Below are 18,785 nucleotides of genomic sequence, written 5' to 3'. Positions count from 1 at the left end.
GTTAGATATTTCCTTATTTTTTTTCTTTTGCTAACCTCTCGCAGAAACCCCCCTACTTTGTTTCCCGCTTAGTTACGCCCGAACCGTCCGCGGTCACACGACCCAGCCCGTGTGTTCCCCTCACAACTAACCGGTCGGAAACAGGAAGCCGGAGGAGACAATGAGCATCCAGCAGCCACAGGATGCGGAACCCAGGGAGCGCTGTGAAGGGATGCGGGGGGGACGATAAATTGAGTTGCGGTACGGGGCTCGCACATGGAGGTGGTGAGAGAGCGGGGTGGCCGTGGGCGCTGCGAGGTGGCGGTTCGCGGGGGTGCTCCCGGGCCTTTGGCTGGGACCCGGGCCTCGCTCTCTCCTGGGAGGCGGGAGTTGTGTCCAGGGTGGTTCGCGCCCCTTTTTCCTCTCCCACTTTGCTCTCCCTGTGTCTGTTTCCCTTCCCTCAGAAAATCCCGAGCGAGCTCAAACCTGTAAGAGCTGTTGTTGTTATAGTTGAATTAGTTTTTACATCTTATAGTTGAAATTAGTTTTCTGTTTTGCAAACTGTATCTAAGATTCTTAGTTTTGTAAACTGTATCTAAGATGCTGTATCCAAGATTTTTACCTTATCTTGAAGTTTTCGGACTGTGTCCAGGGAGATGTGCATTCAAGCATGGTCTTATATAACCATACCCTATTCTTTAAATTGACATAGATTTATCACATATTCTCTTAAAACAGGTAACTTAGAAATAACTGATAAACATGCGAATGTTACTTAGCATCGCTTAGATAGACAGTTTGTGTTAGAATAGGTGTGGAATATGCTAATGGTTGTTAAGAGTTGTGATGAATATGTATGTAACTAAGTTGTATAAATGTAGTGAACTTTGAATCGGTGGTCGAAGCTTTGGGTGCGAACCCCTGTTTTCCCAGTGCTGGAATAAAAGCACCGCATATAACTACGTCCGTGGTTATGTGTCCTTTTTGCTAACATTGTCACCGCTGTGCACCCACTCATAGGCTCTGAGGCTTAAAAATAACCCAAAACCTAAACCCTTGTTATGTACAGCAACACTGTTTAGTGGCACTGAAGCAGAGCACGTTATAATAATCCAAAGTAAAGGGGCCTTCTTCCCAAAAAGTTCTTTGTGGAGGATATATGATGGAATGATTTGTTCAATAATTTAGTATTATGGTTGTATTAATCTGTGCAGTGTGTTAGGGAGCTGTTACTGTTTTCTTACAGAAACACAGAGTGCGTGCTACGGGTGGGACAGTTTGACTCTTCAACATGGAGAAGAAACCGGTCTCAAAACGCTTATACGTTGGAGGGCTTGGCCATACGGTTTCTAAGGCTGAACTGCAAGAAAGATTTGGCGAGTTTGGGGATGTTTTGGATGCAGAGATTATTACCAGAAAAGATGATCAAGGTAACAGTTTTGCATTATCCTTTAAAAGTGAATTGTTTTTCAATGCGTTGTGTGCAATGCTGTGTGCTTTTGCTTAAGAGACACTTTATTTTCAGGAAATAGCTTAATTTTCAGTTTTGAAGGAAACACTGAAATGACATAGAAATTAACTGAATGTTTATCATTTATCAGGGAACCCTATGAAAACTTTTGCTTACATCAGTGTCAGCATTTCTGATGCAGATCTTAGAAGGTGTAAGTACTTTTTTATTCTTCAAGGAATTTATGTTTTTGAGCCAAATCAGGATGTAGTCAAGGTAGACCCTCTTAGATTCTGTTGTCATATTAATTTTCTTTAAGCTGCAATTTTATGGAAGGTGGTTTACTGGAGTTTTCAGTAAATAGGTGTAAGAAGATTAGTTGTGACTGAAATAAGCAATTTATGAATTTGTTCTAGCCCTTTTATGAAAAGATGTAGGAAATGTGCTTTGAACACTTTCATCAGGTCCATAAAACATTAGAAGTGACTTGACATGAGAGGAAACCCAAAGCAGAGTTTATGTAAAGCATGCTTCTGTTAAAGCAATTTTGTAAATCCCAAAATGGTTGGATTAGAAAACTACTGGCAGTGCTATAATACCATCTGTGTATTGTGTAGCAGCAAAATCACAGGTGAAGGTACCTGTACCTGAAGAGAGGGGTTGATAATGTGTCATTTTATCCAGGGAATGCTGCCATTAGGAATAGGAAAGCTGAAGTGCAGAAGTTCTTATGTAGAGAAGGACCCATCCAACAGTACTGTAAAAAGCTTCAGAGTACATGTATCCAAATTTTGAGCTTTGAATTTGAACTGAACCAGGCAGACTTGAATGACTCTTTTGAAGTCAGAACTTTAATTTTGGATTAATACCTTTTTGTTTAAGATTTGGGTATTAGACCTTTCAAACACAAACTTCAGTGAGTAATGAAGCGCTAAAGAAACTTCAGTCTGTCTTAGAAGGAGGTGTAGTTAGGTCTAATGTGTATTTTTTTACGTAGAAAATACTCATTTTCTATTTCCTTGTTTTATAGGCATGTCAGTTTTAAATAAATCTAAATGGAAAGGAGGGACACTGCAAATTGAGTTGGCCAAAGAAAGTTTTTTGCACAGGTAAAAATTAATAAACAAATTGTGTTGCTAAAGTTACCCTTTTATGTTTATCTGATAGCATTCTGGCTGTGCTTTCATCTGCTATGCTCTTATTCTTTCTAGTTTTTGTTTACATTTGTAGACTGTTGATGCATATTAGATATGCAACGTGTTGTGCATCATTATTCCCTTAAAGCAGATGTGCCAAACTCATTTCACTGGGGGCCATATCAGCCTCATGGTTGCCTTCAAAGGGCCAAATGTAATTTTAGAACTGTATAAATGTAACTACAACCATAAGGCTGACGTGACCCCCAGTGAAAATGAGTCTGACACCCCTGCCTTAACGGTAGCACATCTGTTAATTTCCTTAAGTCGTGAATGGTTACAGTTCTGTGGGAGAGAATCATAGAATGTCCTGAGTTGGAAGGGGCACACAAGGATCATTAAGGGTCACTGCCAGCTCTAATTTAGCACACATGCAGACGTTTTTTCACATGTGATGTACTTTTTGGTACAGGCTCACCGTGGAGAGGGAGGAGGCAAAGCTGCAGAAAGAAAAGCCACCAAGAAATGACAAAACATGTCTGTTAGACTCACTGAAAAAAGCTGGAGTTGTAGACTTTCACATGAAAGCAGTACCAGGTACAGAGGTGCCAGACCATAAGGTATGGTGGGGTAGATGGACAGAGAATTAAATCAAAAGCCAGAATCAGGCACAAGCTTATTACAGCTAAATTTATGTCAAATCTGTACTTCTATTAAGTGTGATAGTGCAACTCGTGAAAAGTAGTGTAAAAAAATACCTTATGTGTAGACATGTGGAATGTTTCTGTCCTTCTTTGTGATGACTAAAAATGGTACTGTCCTCTCTGTCGTGTTAAATTAGTAAATGCTTTGTTACTCATTTACGTCGGGAATATCTTTGTGTCACCCTTAAAAGCATGTAAGGAGAATGTGTCTTATTTTTATACACCATATACATTTTTGATGGCTGGGTTGTCAGGAACTAATCTCTGTGCTTCAGCACATTCAAGATTAGGGTCTACACGTGCTTATAAAGTAAGATTTAGAATAAAATGAGCTAACATGAATTTAGGCAAGAAAAATTACATTTACTGCAAAGTTTTCAAAATCGTTTGTGAGGCACAATATGTTTTTGGAGAGTGTGTGGGGATTTTTGATTTTTTTTTTTTTTTTTTTTTTTTTTTTTTTTTAGTGTGAAAGGGGAAAAGGGCAAAAGAATAATGATCTTGTCTGTATAGTTATCACTGCTCATTCCTAAACCAGAATCCTCATGTTAAAAATAGTGCTTGTAAAGAAATTCAGTTCTTTATTGTCACTTTTTACTTGCAGGTTGTAAAAATTTGGTTGGTTGGTTTTGGTTTGTTCTTTTTTTGAGAAGGAAGCTAAGTTGCACATTACAAATATATCTCATTTAAGAGTAAACAAAAAAAAAAAAGTTAGAGATGGTTCCTTACTAGTGTTTCTGTTATAAAAGAGTATACATCTTGCTTTATTCTAGGGTTACTTCCATTCCTTTTTTAACACTGATTGTTTTTCCTTCCTTTTAGAAATGGATTGTTGGTAAATTCGGTCGAGTTTTGCCTGTCCTGCACCTTAGGAGTCAACAAAAAAATAAAATATCCTTTTCCTATTGCCTGGGCAAAAGCACAACTCCCTTTTTTCTTTTGTTATATGGGGAGACATTTGCTTAACAGTCTTTAATATTGACTAATACATCACACTTGATTTACTGAATCCCTTAAGTAAATCTTGCAGTAAGTTTTTGTGATCTGAAGAATTTTTTTAGACTGCAAGTCAGTTGCTTAAAGGCTGATGATGTTGAAAAGGACCCTTTGTTGTCCTTTCATGTAGAATTTAGCCTCTTCATAAAGACTGACAGGATTGTGTTGTTGTAATTCCTTAACTCAGACTAACATTGTGAAGTACGACCCATCGAAATACTGCCATAACCTTAGGAAGCTGGAGCAAGACTTGACAGATGTGGTTCCTATATCCAAGCTCACTTGGCACTTGGAAGGGAGAGATGACAGCATAAACAAGAAGCGGCAAGGAGAGCTCCCTGTAACTAAGAAGCCACCTAAAAAACTGCGGCAGCTGGGCAGCGAGGCTCTGAATGGAGCAGTCGTTCTCCTTTCTGGGTGCCAGTCACCTTCAGAAAACACAAGCTCATCACAGCTAGATCAAAGATCAAAATCCAAATCCAGTGAGAAGTCTAAAATGCTTCCATCAAGCAGTCTTAATAGCAAAATGTCAGGGAGAGGTTTATTATCAGATAAAAGCAGTGTTTCTGGAGATACAGCTCAAAATAATAGGAGTGTTTCTGATAGTGACATTGATTCTGAAGAGGAAATCAGAGCAATGGTAAAGAAAGAGAGAGAAATACAGAAAGGTGAAAGTGTTGAGACTGAAAGCGACCACTTGGAAATTGTTGGGGATGATTTTGAATTAAAATACAACAGTCACTGGTCCTTAAGCAATCCAAATGCCATAAAGAAAACTATCAAAGGAAGTTACAAAGATAAAGAGACAATGGAATGTGATAATGGTTATGATTCAGCAGATACAGATGAAATCATTGCTGACAGTAAAACTCCAGATCTAAATAGCAAGAAAACTGCAATTTTAGAAGATTCTAAACAGGTGAAGGTAGAAAATAAACAAATATTGACTAACAAAAAATGTGATTTGGTAAATGACTCCTTACTGAAGACTTGCAATTTGAAAGAAGGAAAAGGGAAAATTAAAAAATCCAAAATTGCTGCTTTGCAGAGTAAAGCAGTTAACAGTGCAACAAAGACAGAGGATAGTGAAAGCTCTTGTTCAGAGTCTGAGGAAGAGGAGTCTGAAATCAGTTCTGATTATGAATCCATGATGCAAAACTGCTATCGCTTAGACCTTACATTAGATGACTTAAAAGCATTAGCTACTGAAAACACTGGGACACCAGCAGAAGAATCAGACAGTGCACAGAGTTCTAGTCAGCACAGTGTTGAAGAAAATTCTAAAGGTAATGTTGTCAATAAACCAAAACTTTCTAAACTTCACTCCGGAGTAAAAAAAAAATGCATCTGTCCTGAAGATATAGTTGCTGCAATTTTAGCAGGGGAGGAGAATGCTGATGAACAAAGCTCCAAGGGACAAAATAATTTGTGTTTGAAATATCAGCCCTTCAGAGGAATAGGGTCCCTTTGTGAAAAAGAGTTACCTAAGGACAGCACTGGGTTAAAGAAGACAGCTGGAGAGAGTTTAGGTCTTGAAGCTGGTATCTCTTATGGTGGGGAGAAGTCATCTAAAAGGCAGCCTAAGAACCATCCATTGTCTTCACTTGAAGACAGCAGTAAAAAGGGACAAAATAAGCGTTGCAAAGAGCATAGGGAATTGTTGACAGAGGCTGCCTCCTTGGCAGGTGAGAGTGATCAGCCTGTTTCCCAGCCGCGTTTGCAAGGAAAGAGCAAAAATGTGAAATTTTTGCAAGAAGACCAAAATTCAGAGCGTGGAGCTGTTCCCAGTACTGACGAGAGTGAAGATGAGAGCAGTGACGTGGATAATAACGTTGCAGTGTCACAGAAACATGTTAAACGACAACTGAAAAGCCCAAAAATACTTTCAAAAAAATTGAAGAGGGATGTAAGCAATGAAAATCCAGAATGTGGAACTAATAAATATGAGAATGGGAAGACAAAGCTTTTGGAAAATGAGGAATTTTGTCTTCGTGCTCCTGCTTCAGAGGAACCTAATACAAAAAAGAGACAGTTGCAGGATAACGAGAGGCGGCTGGCAGCTCTAGAAGAGAGACAGAAAGAGAGAGAATTACAGAAGAAACTCATTCAAGGAGCTCTTTCAAATCTGGTAATCACACTCACAACATCTATCTGAATAGTATGCATTAAAGAAAAAGAGAAATTAATATATGTGATTTAAGATATTTTATAATCGTATTCTGGAATTTCTGATTACATTGCTTATTTTCTTTTGAGTGCATACAAAATGATGCTTACATAATTTCTGGAATGTCTTGAGAGTTGCAAGAGGAACAGCAGAATCCTCCCTTCGTGTCATGGAAATGCCTTATATTTATGTATGACTAGCACATATTTGCTGTTTGACTTGACAGTTTCACTCTTACATAGGACAGCCAGCCAGCAGGAAAGCATAAACATGTCATATTCAATTCAGATGTGGAAAGTGAAGCTGAAGTAGATGAGATGTTGAAGAAAGATGCAAGTTTGGGAAATACGCATGAAGAAGTAAGTGTCATTGGGAAAAAGTTCAGTATTGTCAGGTAATTCCATATCAATATGGCTGTGCCTTTTATTCTGAAAATGATTTTTCATAGTGAAGTGGCAGAAAAATGTAGATAAGGTTTGAATTAATATGAGTGATTCACCTATTTTTGCTAACATGAAACAGGTTTCAAAGAACTTAATCATGCATCCGATAAAGCTGGAAAATGTGGAGGATTTGTAAGGAGATTGAGATATGTATGAAAGAATATACTGAAATAAAAATAATGTTTAAGTTATAGTGCTTATGCATAATTAGTTTTGAAATTTTTCTGCTATTAGTCAAAGGGAAGGGAAGGGATCTGGCTTGAGTAGTACAGGACTCTGTTCTTTCCAACACTGTGGACAAAGAATCCCCTGTTAGCACAGTGTCTTGGTTTTAAAGTGAGTTTGGGGTCCAGAGGAGTTGTGTGGGGTTTCCTTTTTACACTTTACCTAATTGAGACCTTACTTAGCCAACTCCTCGGGATTTTACTGCCATACTTTCAGCACAATTAAGTACTTTCTGGAAATAAAACTTCTTGTATCATCACATTGTTTAGTCACATCTCTGCTAAAGCTTTAAACCATTTGGTTTCCTTTAGTTTGTTTGTTTTTATTCATAAATGCATTAAGATTAGAACCATTCTCACTATTTAAATAAAACCTTCTCTCACTTTTTCTGACACTTAGCATGTTTTTCACATATATATCTCTTACCTTGTCTTTAGAATCCCTGCTGTGTCTTTTTTTATTTTCTTTAAAATAACCTCTAATTCCATGAAAAAGTGTTTTGAAGCCATGGAGTGCTTACCTTTTGTAATCGTCAATATTTATCAACTGACTTAAACTATGTAGTAGACTTTACACCATAAATGAGGCTTGCTCAGAAAGGGTATAATTAGACATTGATATTTTTTAATTGAAAATTTATCTCACTTGACATAAGCAGAAAGTTGGGGTTTTATACCTAACTCTCATATTTTAAAACCTGAGTTGCTGTTTACGTGGATATTTTGCCTATGTTAAAATTGAATAGTTATGTAAAATAGGATTGTACAAGGTGTGTATTCAACATAAGATTTGAAGCACGTGGATCAGCAAGTGAGCTGGTTGTTCTAGAAATCAGATAAACTTTTTCAGATAAACTTCTTTTCATGTGCTTTCCAGTTTATAGTGATTTATTTTCTCAAACTTACTTGAACGGGTGCTTTTCTCTATTTTGTTTTTTTAACAAAGGATGAATCTGCTCTTAAAGCTTCAGGCAAACTGTTTGAAAGCAGCGAGGATGAGCAAGATGATACAGACGATGAGAGATTCAAAATTAAGCCCCAGTTTGAAGGCAAAGCTGGTCAAAAAGTAAGTGAACGCATTAGTGCAATTTAGTTTTCTTCTAAGCCTCCATAACACAACTCCAGACGAATGTAACATGTAGATTTGTGTATTTGCTGAATATGATTTCAACAAACTTGCAATGGAATTCTCTTTAAAGAAAGAAAACAGTAGCCATGGAGAATATAATGTGTATTGGGGAGTGAGAGGAGTTTCTATGATGTTGTCATCCTTGAATACAAAGAAATTTCTGGAAAAGACATCAAGATCTAAAGGTTATTAGTATGTTGCCATAATGATAGTAAACTAGAGTAACTGAATGTTGCAGGTTTTCATCTCTGGCACTTAATAGGATCAATTTCATTTTGTTTAGCTCTTGAGCTTGCAATCACGGTTTGGCACAGATGAAAGATTTCGCATGGATGCTCGATTCCTGGAAAGTGACAGTGAAGAGGAAGGTAAACCTGCTTGTGTTTCCTGGTTAATGATAGTAAGAGGGCTAGAGCATGGAGCTTTAACTTTGGATGCTTGAAGCAAGGGCTACTTTTGCTTCTTAGGTGCTTCCTCAAAGAAAAGAACCCAACACTGTGGCTGTAGTATATATTGGTAGCTGTGTTTTCTTATATGTTGCAGAAGTATTTGAATGAGATGTACTTGATTGGTAAATCAGTATCTGAAAATACTTTTTAATATAGGGTGATATCAGAATGAATTCATCCATGTTTTTCACAAAATAAGTGGCAACTTATTGTGATAAACTTTCTGATTACTACATTGATTTGAACTGTAGTCATCCTGCAGCCTACAGCTGATTTGGAAGCCTTAGAAAGATTTAAAAAAAAAAAAAGACAAAACCACTTTTTTCAGCAGAAGGCGGAAAACCTGAAAAAGGCAACAATTTTGAAAGATTTCTTCCCCCAGCGCAAAATTGTTAATCTAGATTCAGAATTTATTTCTGAAACTTAAAATTTTGCCTGGTTTTGCTACTGCCTTTATTGCTTTAGTGTGACCTTCTGTACTGCACCGATCAGTGGCAGAGTAGTTGCACAGTTATGTGATATCAGCAGGGAACAGGTGAAATAACTGATCTGATTTTCACATGAAATAAATGCCCGTGATATTTCTAAACATAGTTTTTACAATGCAAGGAATAAAGCCTCTAGATTTTAATATACACAAAGTGATGTCTTGTTATCTGTGAGCTCTTCTAGTATTAATGATGTATATCAAATGTTACAGGCTTACTCAGGCCACAGCAAGGAAAAAATAATGTATTTATTTTTCTCCTAGCAGAGCCAAACGTCTCGAAGGCAGATGAGGAAGAAGAGCTTGCTGCGGAGAAAAAGAAAAACTTGCAAATCCTGGGAAGCCTTTTGAATATCGACCTGGAACAACCTAAGACAACTAAAGCAGCCACAAGTGCTAAGAAATTCAAGTATGAATTATCTGTTATCAGAAAAGGAATTTTAGGAAGGGTTAATTTTTGCCGGTGTTTCACAGCTAAAATTTCTGCCCAGCCTACTGACAAAAGTATTTCCTTCTCTGTTGTGTACATTTGAAGTCAGCTTTTAATGCAGCTTCCCAACCTGAGTGTCCAAATAGATTATACAACTGGTAGTTGTAATGATTTTAGGGAAAAAAAGTATTGGATGCCTGCATTTCTTCTAGAGATTTTGAATGATTGGATAGTTCGTTATGAAAATTAACATTTTAATAAGTCCTGGCTTATGTAAGATGTATTTCTGTTCTCTGTGGAGACAAACTTAAGTTGGCTAAACAAAGAACCTGTGAGTTGGGCAGCAGGTCAGTAAGACTGACCCTGACTTTCCTAGCAGTGAATAAGGTTGGTTTTTTCCTGACCTATGGGTCATTAGCATCAAACTTCTTTTCCAGTGGAGAATTTTTATGTTTTTCATTTATCTGTATTTCTGTTTTTGAGGTATTTCTTTGTTAGATTAGGAATTTGTTATATGTTGCTGTTGGGTGTGCTCTAGTCTTTGTTAGAGGATGGTGAGATAGGTTTGAAATGTACTATTTATTGGAACTAGCATGACATTTAATTATGCACTTTAACAGAAATTCATCTGTGGGCTGCAATGGTAGATCCTAGTAGTGTTAAGAGTAATGAAATACTGTGCAATTAGTAAATTTTTACTGCCAGTCACTATCGGAGGTGCAGCAGTTGACTGCCGACTGCTAAATACCATTGTGACTGCTGCACAATCATATTTAATTCTACGACTTCTATACAAATTTTTGTGTATTTTTTAGAGACTAAGCAGACGGGAAAATAATCTGTGCAATGCCAGAGGTCATATTGGGAAAATTTTGTGAATTATGGTGTTCTCTAATACCGAGTGACTGATACAAAATGTAACCTTTTAAAAGCATTAATCCCGTAAGCATTAATTCAGGGAGAGGAGGGGAAATAAGTGATTACTCTCTTGCATTACCATAAGGCAGTGTGGGCTTTGCTACACTAGTGTTGGGGTCAGTCTGCTTCAGGTCTTAGACTTTAAGATTTGCAAATCTGTGAGAATAAAAATATTAGCTCTCAACATTTCTTAGACTGCTCTAGCTGAAAGTTCCCAAAATGTTTAAATTCTGAGAGGTGAGCATAATGAGGTTGTGTTTGTGTTTCTTGGTTTTTTTCATTGTTTTGGTTGTTTGTGTTTGGTTTTATTCCCTTGGACTCTTTGAATTTATGCAACATTTGGTACTAGAAGAAATAAATACAGATAGATGTATCAGTATGGATAGCCATACTGATGTAGCTCCTCAAAAGCTGAACGGGTGCAGGTATGAACTTACTGCATAACACACAGTTTGAGGTTCATGTTTTATATGAAGTATTACAATTTGATCAAAGCCACTTCTGTTCCTAATTTTTCTTCACCTGGATGCTGACTAGCAAGTACTTTCTAAATTCCAGATAAGTTTTGGATGATTTGGACCTTTTTTGATAAAGGAGTCCATGTGAATTTGCATCTGACTGTAAAGGTTTAGGGTGGCTTTCAGTAGAGCATTTAGCAATATCTCATGTTTTCTCTTTTCCTTTCTATGTTTATAGAGATATAAATGCCCTCCGCTATGATCCCACAAGACAGGACCACGCAGTTTTTGAAAAGAAACCAAGTGCTCCAGAAAAAGAGAGGTAATATTACAACTTGGTAACTAAAATTGTGATGCTTCTTCCTGTGGAAGGATGGCTATAGCAGAAGACTGAGTTTGAAGCTATACAGACTGCTCTTTTTTTTCTTTAGTTCTCTCTGTTATTGCTAAAATCAAGATATAATCATAATTGTGACCTCTAAAAACACCACGTAATGTCATCTTTTGTTTCTGGTCCATCTACTCTCTGCATGCCATTTTCTGTCTTCCTTTCTCATCTTCATGCTGTCCTCCTGCTTCAAGTCATGGACTTCAAGATTTGCAAATCTGTGAGAAAAAAATTTCACTCTTAATAGTTCTTATGCCAGAAAAAAATTCAGACTAAATATGTTAATTTATGTGCTATCACATATTAAGAGAAAAGTCAGGATGTGGTTAATTATAAAGTAGACTTCTTTCTGCCTTTAGAGTCAAACCTTAGATGTTTCCCCACTGCTTACCCGCAAAGGGTGGGTAAATTGGAGGGGGTGAAAAGAAATGGGTCAAAAGTCTAAACCAGAAGGATAGTCATGCTGCCCTATAAACATGTTTCTGGCAATAGGAAATACCTTATTGCCAGAACCTGGAATTGCTAAGAAAGAAGACGGGGAGAGGAGAAAGAACAGGGGGCGGGGGGTGGAATAAAATAAAGGAAAACAAAATCATTAGTGTGCTTAGGTAAGTTTAGGAAAACATGAATAGCAAGGTTGCCTCTTAGGGAACCTTTCTTTGAAAAATAAATGAGCTGTGTTACTCTTCTTCAACAATCTCATTTCAGTAAAGCTAAAAGGAAGAAGAAGAGGGAAGAGAATGAGAAACCGCCTGAAGTGTCTAAAGAAACTTATTATAATATTTCTGCTGATTTAAAAGAGTTGTTTGGTTCTTCAAAGAGCAAATCAGAAAAAAATGAAGAAATACCTTGGGACAAAGACGAGGCGGAGGACTCCAACCCACCTGACCATGGTGGGAGTAATGCAGCACAGGAGTCTGATGGTTTCAAGTTTTGCTTCTTTAAAGACACAGAGGAGTCGGGCATAAAAGAAGGTAACAGATATAGAACAGAACAGATATAATAGCACAATTTCTAAGGAGTAGCATATGTCAGGCACTATGGAGTAATACACTGTATAGAAATTCAGAATCTGGAGGATTTTCAGAGGTAAAAGTCAGTAATTATGCAAAGTCATTATGATCATCTCTTATACTTGCCAAGATTGTTGTAGGTCAATCAAATTAATTCATGTTTGTATTCCAGGAAATTGGAAGGGGATGTTTTGTGAAGGAACTATTATTTAATTGATTTTTTTTTTTTCTTGTGATATTATTACAGAGCCCTACGTACTTGAAACAATAAAACCTGTAAAAGTCCCATGGCAAGAAGATCCACGTTTCCAAGACAGCAGTTCTGAGGGTGATGATGATGATGAACCAGAGGCACTGGAAAATGAAGGGGACAAAGAAATGCAAGTTATATTTGTATTTGTTGTCTGCTTGCTTGTAGTAGTTTGATGCTATAAGAATACTGATAGCAGCACTCAGGTCGTGGAAAACAAATATTTTCATTCTGCATCTCTGAACAATGGAAATTCTTCTTAGGAAACCACGCCTGGATGCACAGAATGTGAGATTCAAAACTCCCAACACCACACTTGATTTGAAGTTGAATAAAAAAACCTGAGTTTCTAGCTCAGTGCATGAGAACTTAACTGGGCAGTGGGTTTGGCCAAAGTTCAATATATAGTAAGTTTTCTTAATAAATGTTTTTTAATAGAAGGCTATATTTGGTTACTATGGAGTAATGTTCTTTAATGCAGATGATTTCTCTGAAGCATTGCAGCTTTTAATGGAATTTTGATGGTAATATTTATAATGCTAAAATTCCTTTGTGTTTGTCTAGGTTTTTCCCTTTACCACAAACAGAAAGTACTAGATTTTTCTTCTTCTCCAAAGATGATGAGCGACTAAGAGGTATAAAAGAGCTTATTTTTCACCCCTTTTTTTTTTAACTGTTACTGAAATTCAATGAGAAAAAAATTCTGCTTGGTTATCAATGTTTTGTAGTTAAAACACGGACAAGAGGTTTAAGAAAAAAAATGCAAATTTCCATGATTACATGTGTTATGAATTGTGGTAGCACATCCCACGAGAAAGTGCTGGTAAAATATATATTGAACAGCTAACTTGCTTTCCTATTTCCAGATAATTGCCTGAAATGTGGCTGGTCTTTTTTCCCACTTGAAGTTATACAGGCGTTTTGGATCCTTTCAGACGTATGGGATCTTTAACTTAGCAGGCATAAATTTTCTTGGGAGATGTGGGATAGTGGTGATGAGGTTTTAATGACACAGGTGCCATCGCAATGCAGGTTCTATTTCAGCGTATTAAGGAAAACAGCTACTGCCTTTCGTTCTCCTTAGTAGGCAAGGTTGTAATACATAACATTTCTGTTTGAGCCAACCATGGTGTGGGGGCAAGAGCAGGATATGAAGAACGGGACTTTTGACTGTATTGATCTGTTGCTCATGAGATTTACAAACAGCAGTATATTCAGAAGTGCTTAACCATATTAATTTGTTCTTTGTTTTGTGCAGAGGGCCCTAAATTATTTTGTAGATCAGTAGACCTCAGTGAAGAAAAAGATGGTTGGGAAGACAGACGTAGATTATTGCTTGAGGTGAGTGTTTTAACATCTGTTACTTGGTAACTGCAGCTGAAAGCTCAGCATGAGGAGGGAACATCGCTGCTTATTTGCTCAATTTGCATTAAAAATTAATTCAGAACCTTTAGAAGGGTTTGAAACTTTAATTAAAAGAGAACTAAAAATTTTTAGTATAGAAGTGTGTATAACATCGTGCTGTGATGTCCAGTCAGGTCAATTACTGAATCTCTGTATTGTACAAGATCAATTACTTCCACTGCATGTAAAAAGAAGTGTTTGAGAGCAACAGGTCTATCTAGAAACTTCTCATAATATTATGTTAACATTTAAATATTTTCAGGAATGCCGGAAGAAGCATAAGGATGCAAGAAGGAAAGTGAAAGCAAAACAATAAATCTTCCTTATTTACTGGTCAGAAACATTTTATATTTCTTCTTTGAAGAAGCTGCAGAAAAGTGCTACTTGGAAAATTCTACTCTTTCAAAGGTCTAATAGGAAATAATATTGGGGAAGAGTGTTCAACTTTGTTTCTAAATAGGTACATGTTTATTGTGTCAATTCAATCTTTGTACCAAGGTTTGATTTTTTTAATATTTTTTTTTTCCCCCTATATGGTTTACTTGTAACTTAATGCTTTGCAAGATTTTTGAGAATTTGATCAAGACAGCACAGGGTTCTTTTGCTGTGTTCTCAGGCCCCAGTGCTGAACAGGATTGAGAACAAGCAGCAGCTCCATGTCTGTAAGACAATATAACCTGAATCCTGCCAAATGTGGCAGAAATCCTGTTTGAGCTTCCTTTACTAATATTTCCAGACTAGAAGTTTACCAGAAGTTTATGAAAATACATATGGAACGAGGAAGACTTATGAAATGGATAGATTTGTATTTCTTCACAGAGATTATTTTTCCACTTTTTAATTGAGTAATGTACATTAATGAATATTAAGGACGAATGTTGCTGGTGTGTTGTATGCTTGTTGTTGAATGAATGATATTTTTACACATAAGGTCTTATGTGCATGTGTCCTATACACTGCAGAGGGTCTGCTGGAGCAGAGAGGCTCTGCCGAGCCCAGCCGATGTCCCGCTGCCGGGCCCTGCGCGGCCCCAGTCCCGGGGCACCCTTTGCCTCTCACCAGTGCCCAGGCCAGCACAGCTGTCACACTCCCAGAGGGCCCCGCTGGTCCTCAAGCCGAGGCAGCCTCTGTGGGTGCCCTCGGCGGCGCAGGAGCGGCACAAGAACAGTGTCCAGGGCCTGGGGAAGCAAGGGGGTTCATGGCTCTGCGGACAAAGCGACCGCAGCACAGGCTTGTCCGACAGAGCTCTCGTTCGCAGTCCTGCTGCTTTGAGCCCTTGGGGAGACAGAGATCCCAGGCAGAGCCCCAGGGTGCAGCTTGGCCAACTTACCCCCGTTCCTCTCTGTGCTCCCTGCCTTGGGGACAAAGGCACTCCGTGGCATCGCAGCGGCTGTGCCTGTTACCGAGGTCGGCATATGCATTGTTGTTATGCATCCCACAATGGCATTCTGATGGAGAAAGGAAAATGGATGAGCTCCTGCTGCCGTGGCATATGGCAGGTGCAGGACGTCCCTGCTCTTCTTTCCCCCCTGTCCTGTTCCCAGTTCCTCCATGAGGCCGAAGCCCAGACTCCACCACCGCTCTCAGCCCCACACTGGCCACCCCAGCAGGCCCTGTGCCCGGCTGCAGGACGGATGCTTTGCTCTGGCCCTGCTCCATCGAGTCATGGCCATTCTCTTTCCTTGCTGACATGGCAAATGGCGACAGTGAGTTCCTGAGAAGATTCATCCAAGCACAACTCCCAAGGTTTGCACAGCAGGGCTGATTTCGGTTAGGCCTGTTTGCAGGGGATGCCTGAACCAAAGTACTGCTCACCCTGTCACACCTGCTGGAGTCTGCAGTGGACTCAGTGCTGCTTGGTGAGGAAATGTCTCTGCTGCCTGGGCGCCCACCAGAGCCCACAGCCTGGGCTACCTTCCCCTGGGGACTCCTCCTGCCCTGGTACTGCAGCACCGGTGCCAAAGACCCCCCAGGAACTGATGAAACGGCTCCTTCAGCTGCCATGTAGCTAGCCCAGGTACAGTAAGTGTCTGAGGTTCAGTGGCCTCTTTTCTGTATTTACCTCATGTTTGCTTTTTTCCCTGCACAAGAAATCTGCATATGCCTTCAAGAAGGCAGCTGGCAAGGGAAGGTTTCTCTCTTCCCTACCCTACCTGTTCCTTCCTGGACCTTTGCAGGATCTTTCCCTCACAGAAGGATGGGAAGCTCAGGTATGTTGGGAGATGACTGTGAGCCTTGGTAGGGGTGAATGGTCAGCAATGGAGAGGCTTATGTATGTCTCTTCCACTGAGATTCCCTTGTTGTTTATTTTGGGTAAACCAGAGCTTAAATGGCAAGTCAACCACTGGCAAAATAAAACATAAAGATAAGCAAGCTGAAAACTGTCTTGTCTTGAGAGGCACAAGTTAAGAGGATGGAAGATCAAAGAGTGAATAGCCGAAGTACTAAAGTACTGAGTAGATGAAGAAGAAAAACTATTTTTTCAAACGTGTGTTGGTTTGGTTGTGTGGATTTTTTTGTATTCTCCCTATACGTTCTGAAGTTTGTCTGAGTCATGTTTTCATTTTGGGTGTTTTTCTGTCATCAGAATTCATTTCACATTCTAGAACTTTGAAAGCAACAACGAAAAATTCTTAGTCTTTTTCTTTGGCAAACATGAAAGGATAAGTTTATAGGTAACAGGCTTTATGTTTGAAAGCTGTGAGATCAGACTCAGTTTTTAAATACCCTGGTGTGTCATGCTGCTCTGTGAAGATCTTAAATTGAACTGGTTTTTGTGGTGAACTGCTGAACACTGGGCATCATAGGCTGAAGAAGCCTAATGATGCACCATTTACAGTAGTATAGGGTTTCAGTCAAACCTAATCTTTTCAAGGCACTTTAGGCATTAAGGAGGTTCATCAAAGCCCCAAATTAGCAAAGAAATAAAAGTGCTGGGCACCTGTGACCAGCCCTTCTGACTTTGCTGGAGTTTGCATGTTTCAACCTGCATGGATTTTCATGCCTTTCTCTTTCACCTGGTGAAAGAGCACTAAGCTAAATTCTTTGATTTTTACCACAACAAGGAACTTGTTTGTACCAGTTTGCCAGGAGATATTATGCTGTAGTGCATTACTAGAAAATCCTCTTTCTAGTAAATCTGCACTTAGGTGTGGATCAGCGTTGATGCTTCACAAAATGGCTGACTGGTTGTGCTAACGATCAGTGCCTTCCTGGAACATAATCACTCAGATTGCTCAGGTCCTTGGAATATTTTGAGACTAAAGGCTGCTGTATCAAATCACTGTATTAAATTTATATGACTGGGCAAAGGAATACCTGACTGCTTTTTGAAAGATTTTTTACATATTTGCAAAATTATGAAGGTGGCATGTTTTCATGTCTTAAAATTTAGTAGGCTTTTTCATCATACTGTTTCATCTGTCATATTTGAGGATATTGCAAACGTGAATGTTTAGTACCTTTGTTCAGTCTTCCCTTTCATCCCCTCTGTATTTTGAAATATCTTTCCTTACAATCCTGTGCTTTCCTCTGTGGTGTTTCAAGTCAGATGTTTGGCATATTATATTTGGGTATTGCTGCTGGTTTGTGTGGAAAATAGGAGACATTTTCGCTGGAACTACCTGCTCTGTCAGCAGCAGCAGGATGTAAATCCTGCATGCGGGGAACCGAACGCTGCGTGGGGCCCGTGTGGCAGCCATGGGGCCCATGTTGCTGCTGTATCGGGTTCTCCCTGGTGGTGGCAGCCGGTGCCGGTAAGATAGCAGGGGGAGGCAATCTCACCCAGCGTCACCTACCGTCCCGTTCCCTTCTTCTTGGCGTTTTGCTTTTCCAACAGGGCTGCATTTGTTGCTTTTTTAGCTTCTGTTTAGCTCCGCGTTGTCTCCTCCGGACCCTGCAGTTCTCTGCACCTGTGGTTCTGCTGCCCTGTTTTGCGGTAGCCAGTTCTACACTGTTTCAAGCCATTTACACCATTTTGTTGGTAAAACAACGTCCCTGCCTTTCAGCTGACAGTGTAGTTACTAGGTCTGCGTGCACACAAGGTAAGGAAATAACTTGTTTAGAGCGGCAGTTGTTTTTTTCTGAACCTGAGTTAGTATGTCCCAGCTGCCTGACACTAAATACATCGGAGCCTAAAAGATGCCCCTGCTGCCCCCCCCGGTTTGTGCCAGACCAAGGCTGTGTGCTGTGAGCTTCCAGGCCTCTGGTGCAGAGGGGAGGGTGGGGAAGATGGCGGCAAAACAAGCAGGAAAAAGGAGAGACCAGTTGCTTCCAGAAGCAAAACGCGGCTCCCTGTTATGTCATAGCTGTTTCCTCCCCCCACACCTAAAGTCACACTCTCCTCTTCCCCAGGCAGCCTGATGTATGAAGTGCCTTCAAGAAATTATTGGAGCAGCACAGCATTTTAGGAACACCTGTGGAAGCCATCACTACCCATCTTTGCAGAAAGCAGGTGCTGTTTTAAACCAGCATTTCATTACTGCAGATCCATTAACGTCGATTTTGTATAATCCAAAAATAGCTTGTTCAGTTTGAGAGTGAGGACATTCTCCCTAAAGGTCCTGGGAGCCCAAGGCCATGGCTGTGCTATGTTCAGAAGGCGTATCACTGGTTATCTTCCTTCCAGCTGGACTGAGTACAGCAGTACTCAAATAGCAACACCAGGTTCAGTGTGGGCTGAACAAGGGTCCGGCTTCCCAAGAGGATTCTAAAACCTGGAGCAGTGAAAGCTTTGCCTGGCCTGGCTGCTGCAGGTGTTT

The 18,785-nt window shown here is 39.5% G+C and overlaps 1 protein-coding gene across 3 annotated transcripts; it reads left to right on the top strand.

Moving 5' to 3' along the window:
* Window positions 1-1,303: 1,303 nt before the first annotated feature.
* Window positions 1,304-14,796, top strand: NOL8 (nucleolar protein 8). Of its 3 annotated transcripts, none has more exons than XM_080350685.1 (16): window positions 1,304-1,409; window positions 1,581-1,643; window positions 2,460-2,538; window positions 3,038-3,185; window positions 4,092-4,162; window positions 4,461-6,393; window positions 6,675-6,791; window positions 8,046-8,165; window positions 8,512-8,596; window positions 9,432-9,573; window positions 11,209-11,292; window positions 12,067-12,332; window positions 12,619-12,751; window positions 13,186-13,256; window positions 13,880-13,962; window positions 14,288-14,796. In XM_080350685.1, the coding sequence occupies exons 2-16, from the start codon at window positions 1,589-1,591 to the stop codon at window positions 14,339-14,341; spliced, it is 3,441 nt and encodes a 1,146-aa protein (XP_080206811.1). In that variant the 5' UTR covers window positions 1,304-1,409; window positions 1,581-1,588; the 3' UTR covers window positions 14,342-14,796. The 3 variants fall into 3 exon arrangements, 2 of the variants coding, with proteins under 2 accessions (XP_080206811.1, XP_080206810.1); XM_080350684.1 differs by having other exon boundaries at window positions 1,305-1,409; window positions 9,429-9,573; XR_013922561.1 differs by lacking the exons at window positions 13,880-13,962; window positions 14,288-14,796 and having other exon boundaries at window positions 9,429-9,573; window positions 12,619-13,028.
* The last annotated feature ends 3,989 nt before the right edge of the window (window positions 14,797-18,785 follow it).

This window comes from Nesoenas mayeri, assembly GCF_963082525.1.
Source record: "Nesoenas mayeri genome assembly, chromosome: 10".
NCBI lineage: Eukaryota > Metazoa > Chordata > Aves > Columbiformes > Columbidae > Nesoenas > Nesoenas mayeri.
The sequence above is the reverse complement of the archived record's forward strand: the minus strand, read 5'-3'. Positions and strand labels throughout refer to the sequence as shown.

Excerpts from the sequence above, each read along its gene's own strand:
- NOL8 (XM_080350684.1), top strand. The coding sequence starts at position 1,589 with ATGAAAACTTTTGCTTACATCAGTGTCAGCATTTCTGATGCAGATCTT. Across the intron at positions 6,792-8,045 it reads TGGGAAATACGCATGAAGAA|GATGAATCTGCTCTTAAAGC; the intron begins GTAAGTGTCATT and ends TTTTTAACAAAG. Across the intron at positions 12,333-12,618 it reads GGAGTCGGGCATAAAAGAAG|AGCCCTACGTACTTGAAACA; the intron begins GTAACAGATATA and ends ATATTATTACAG.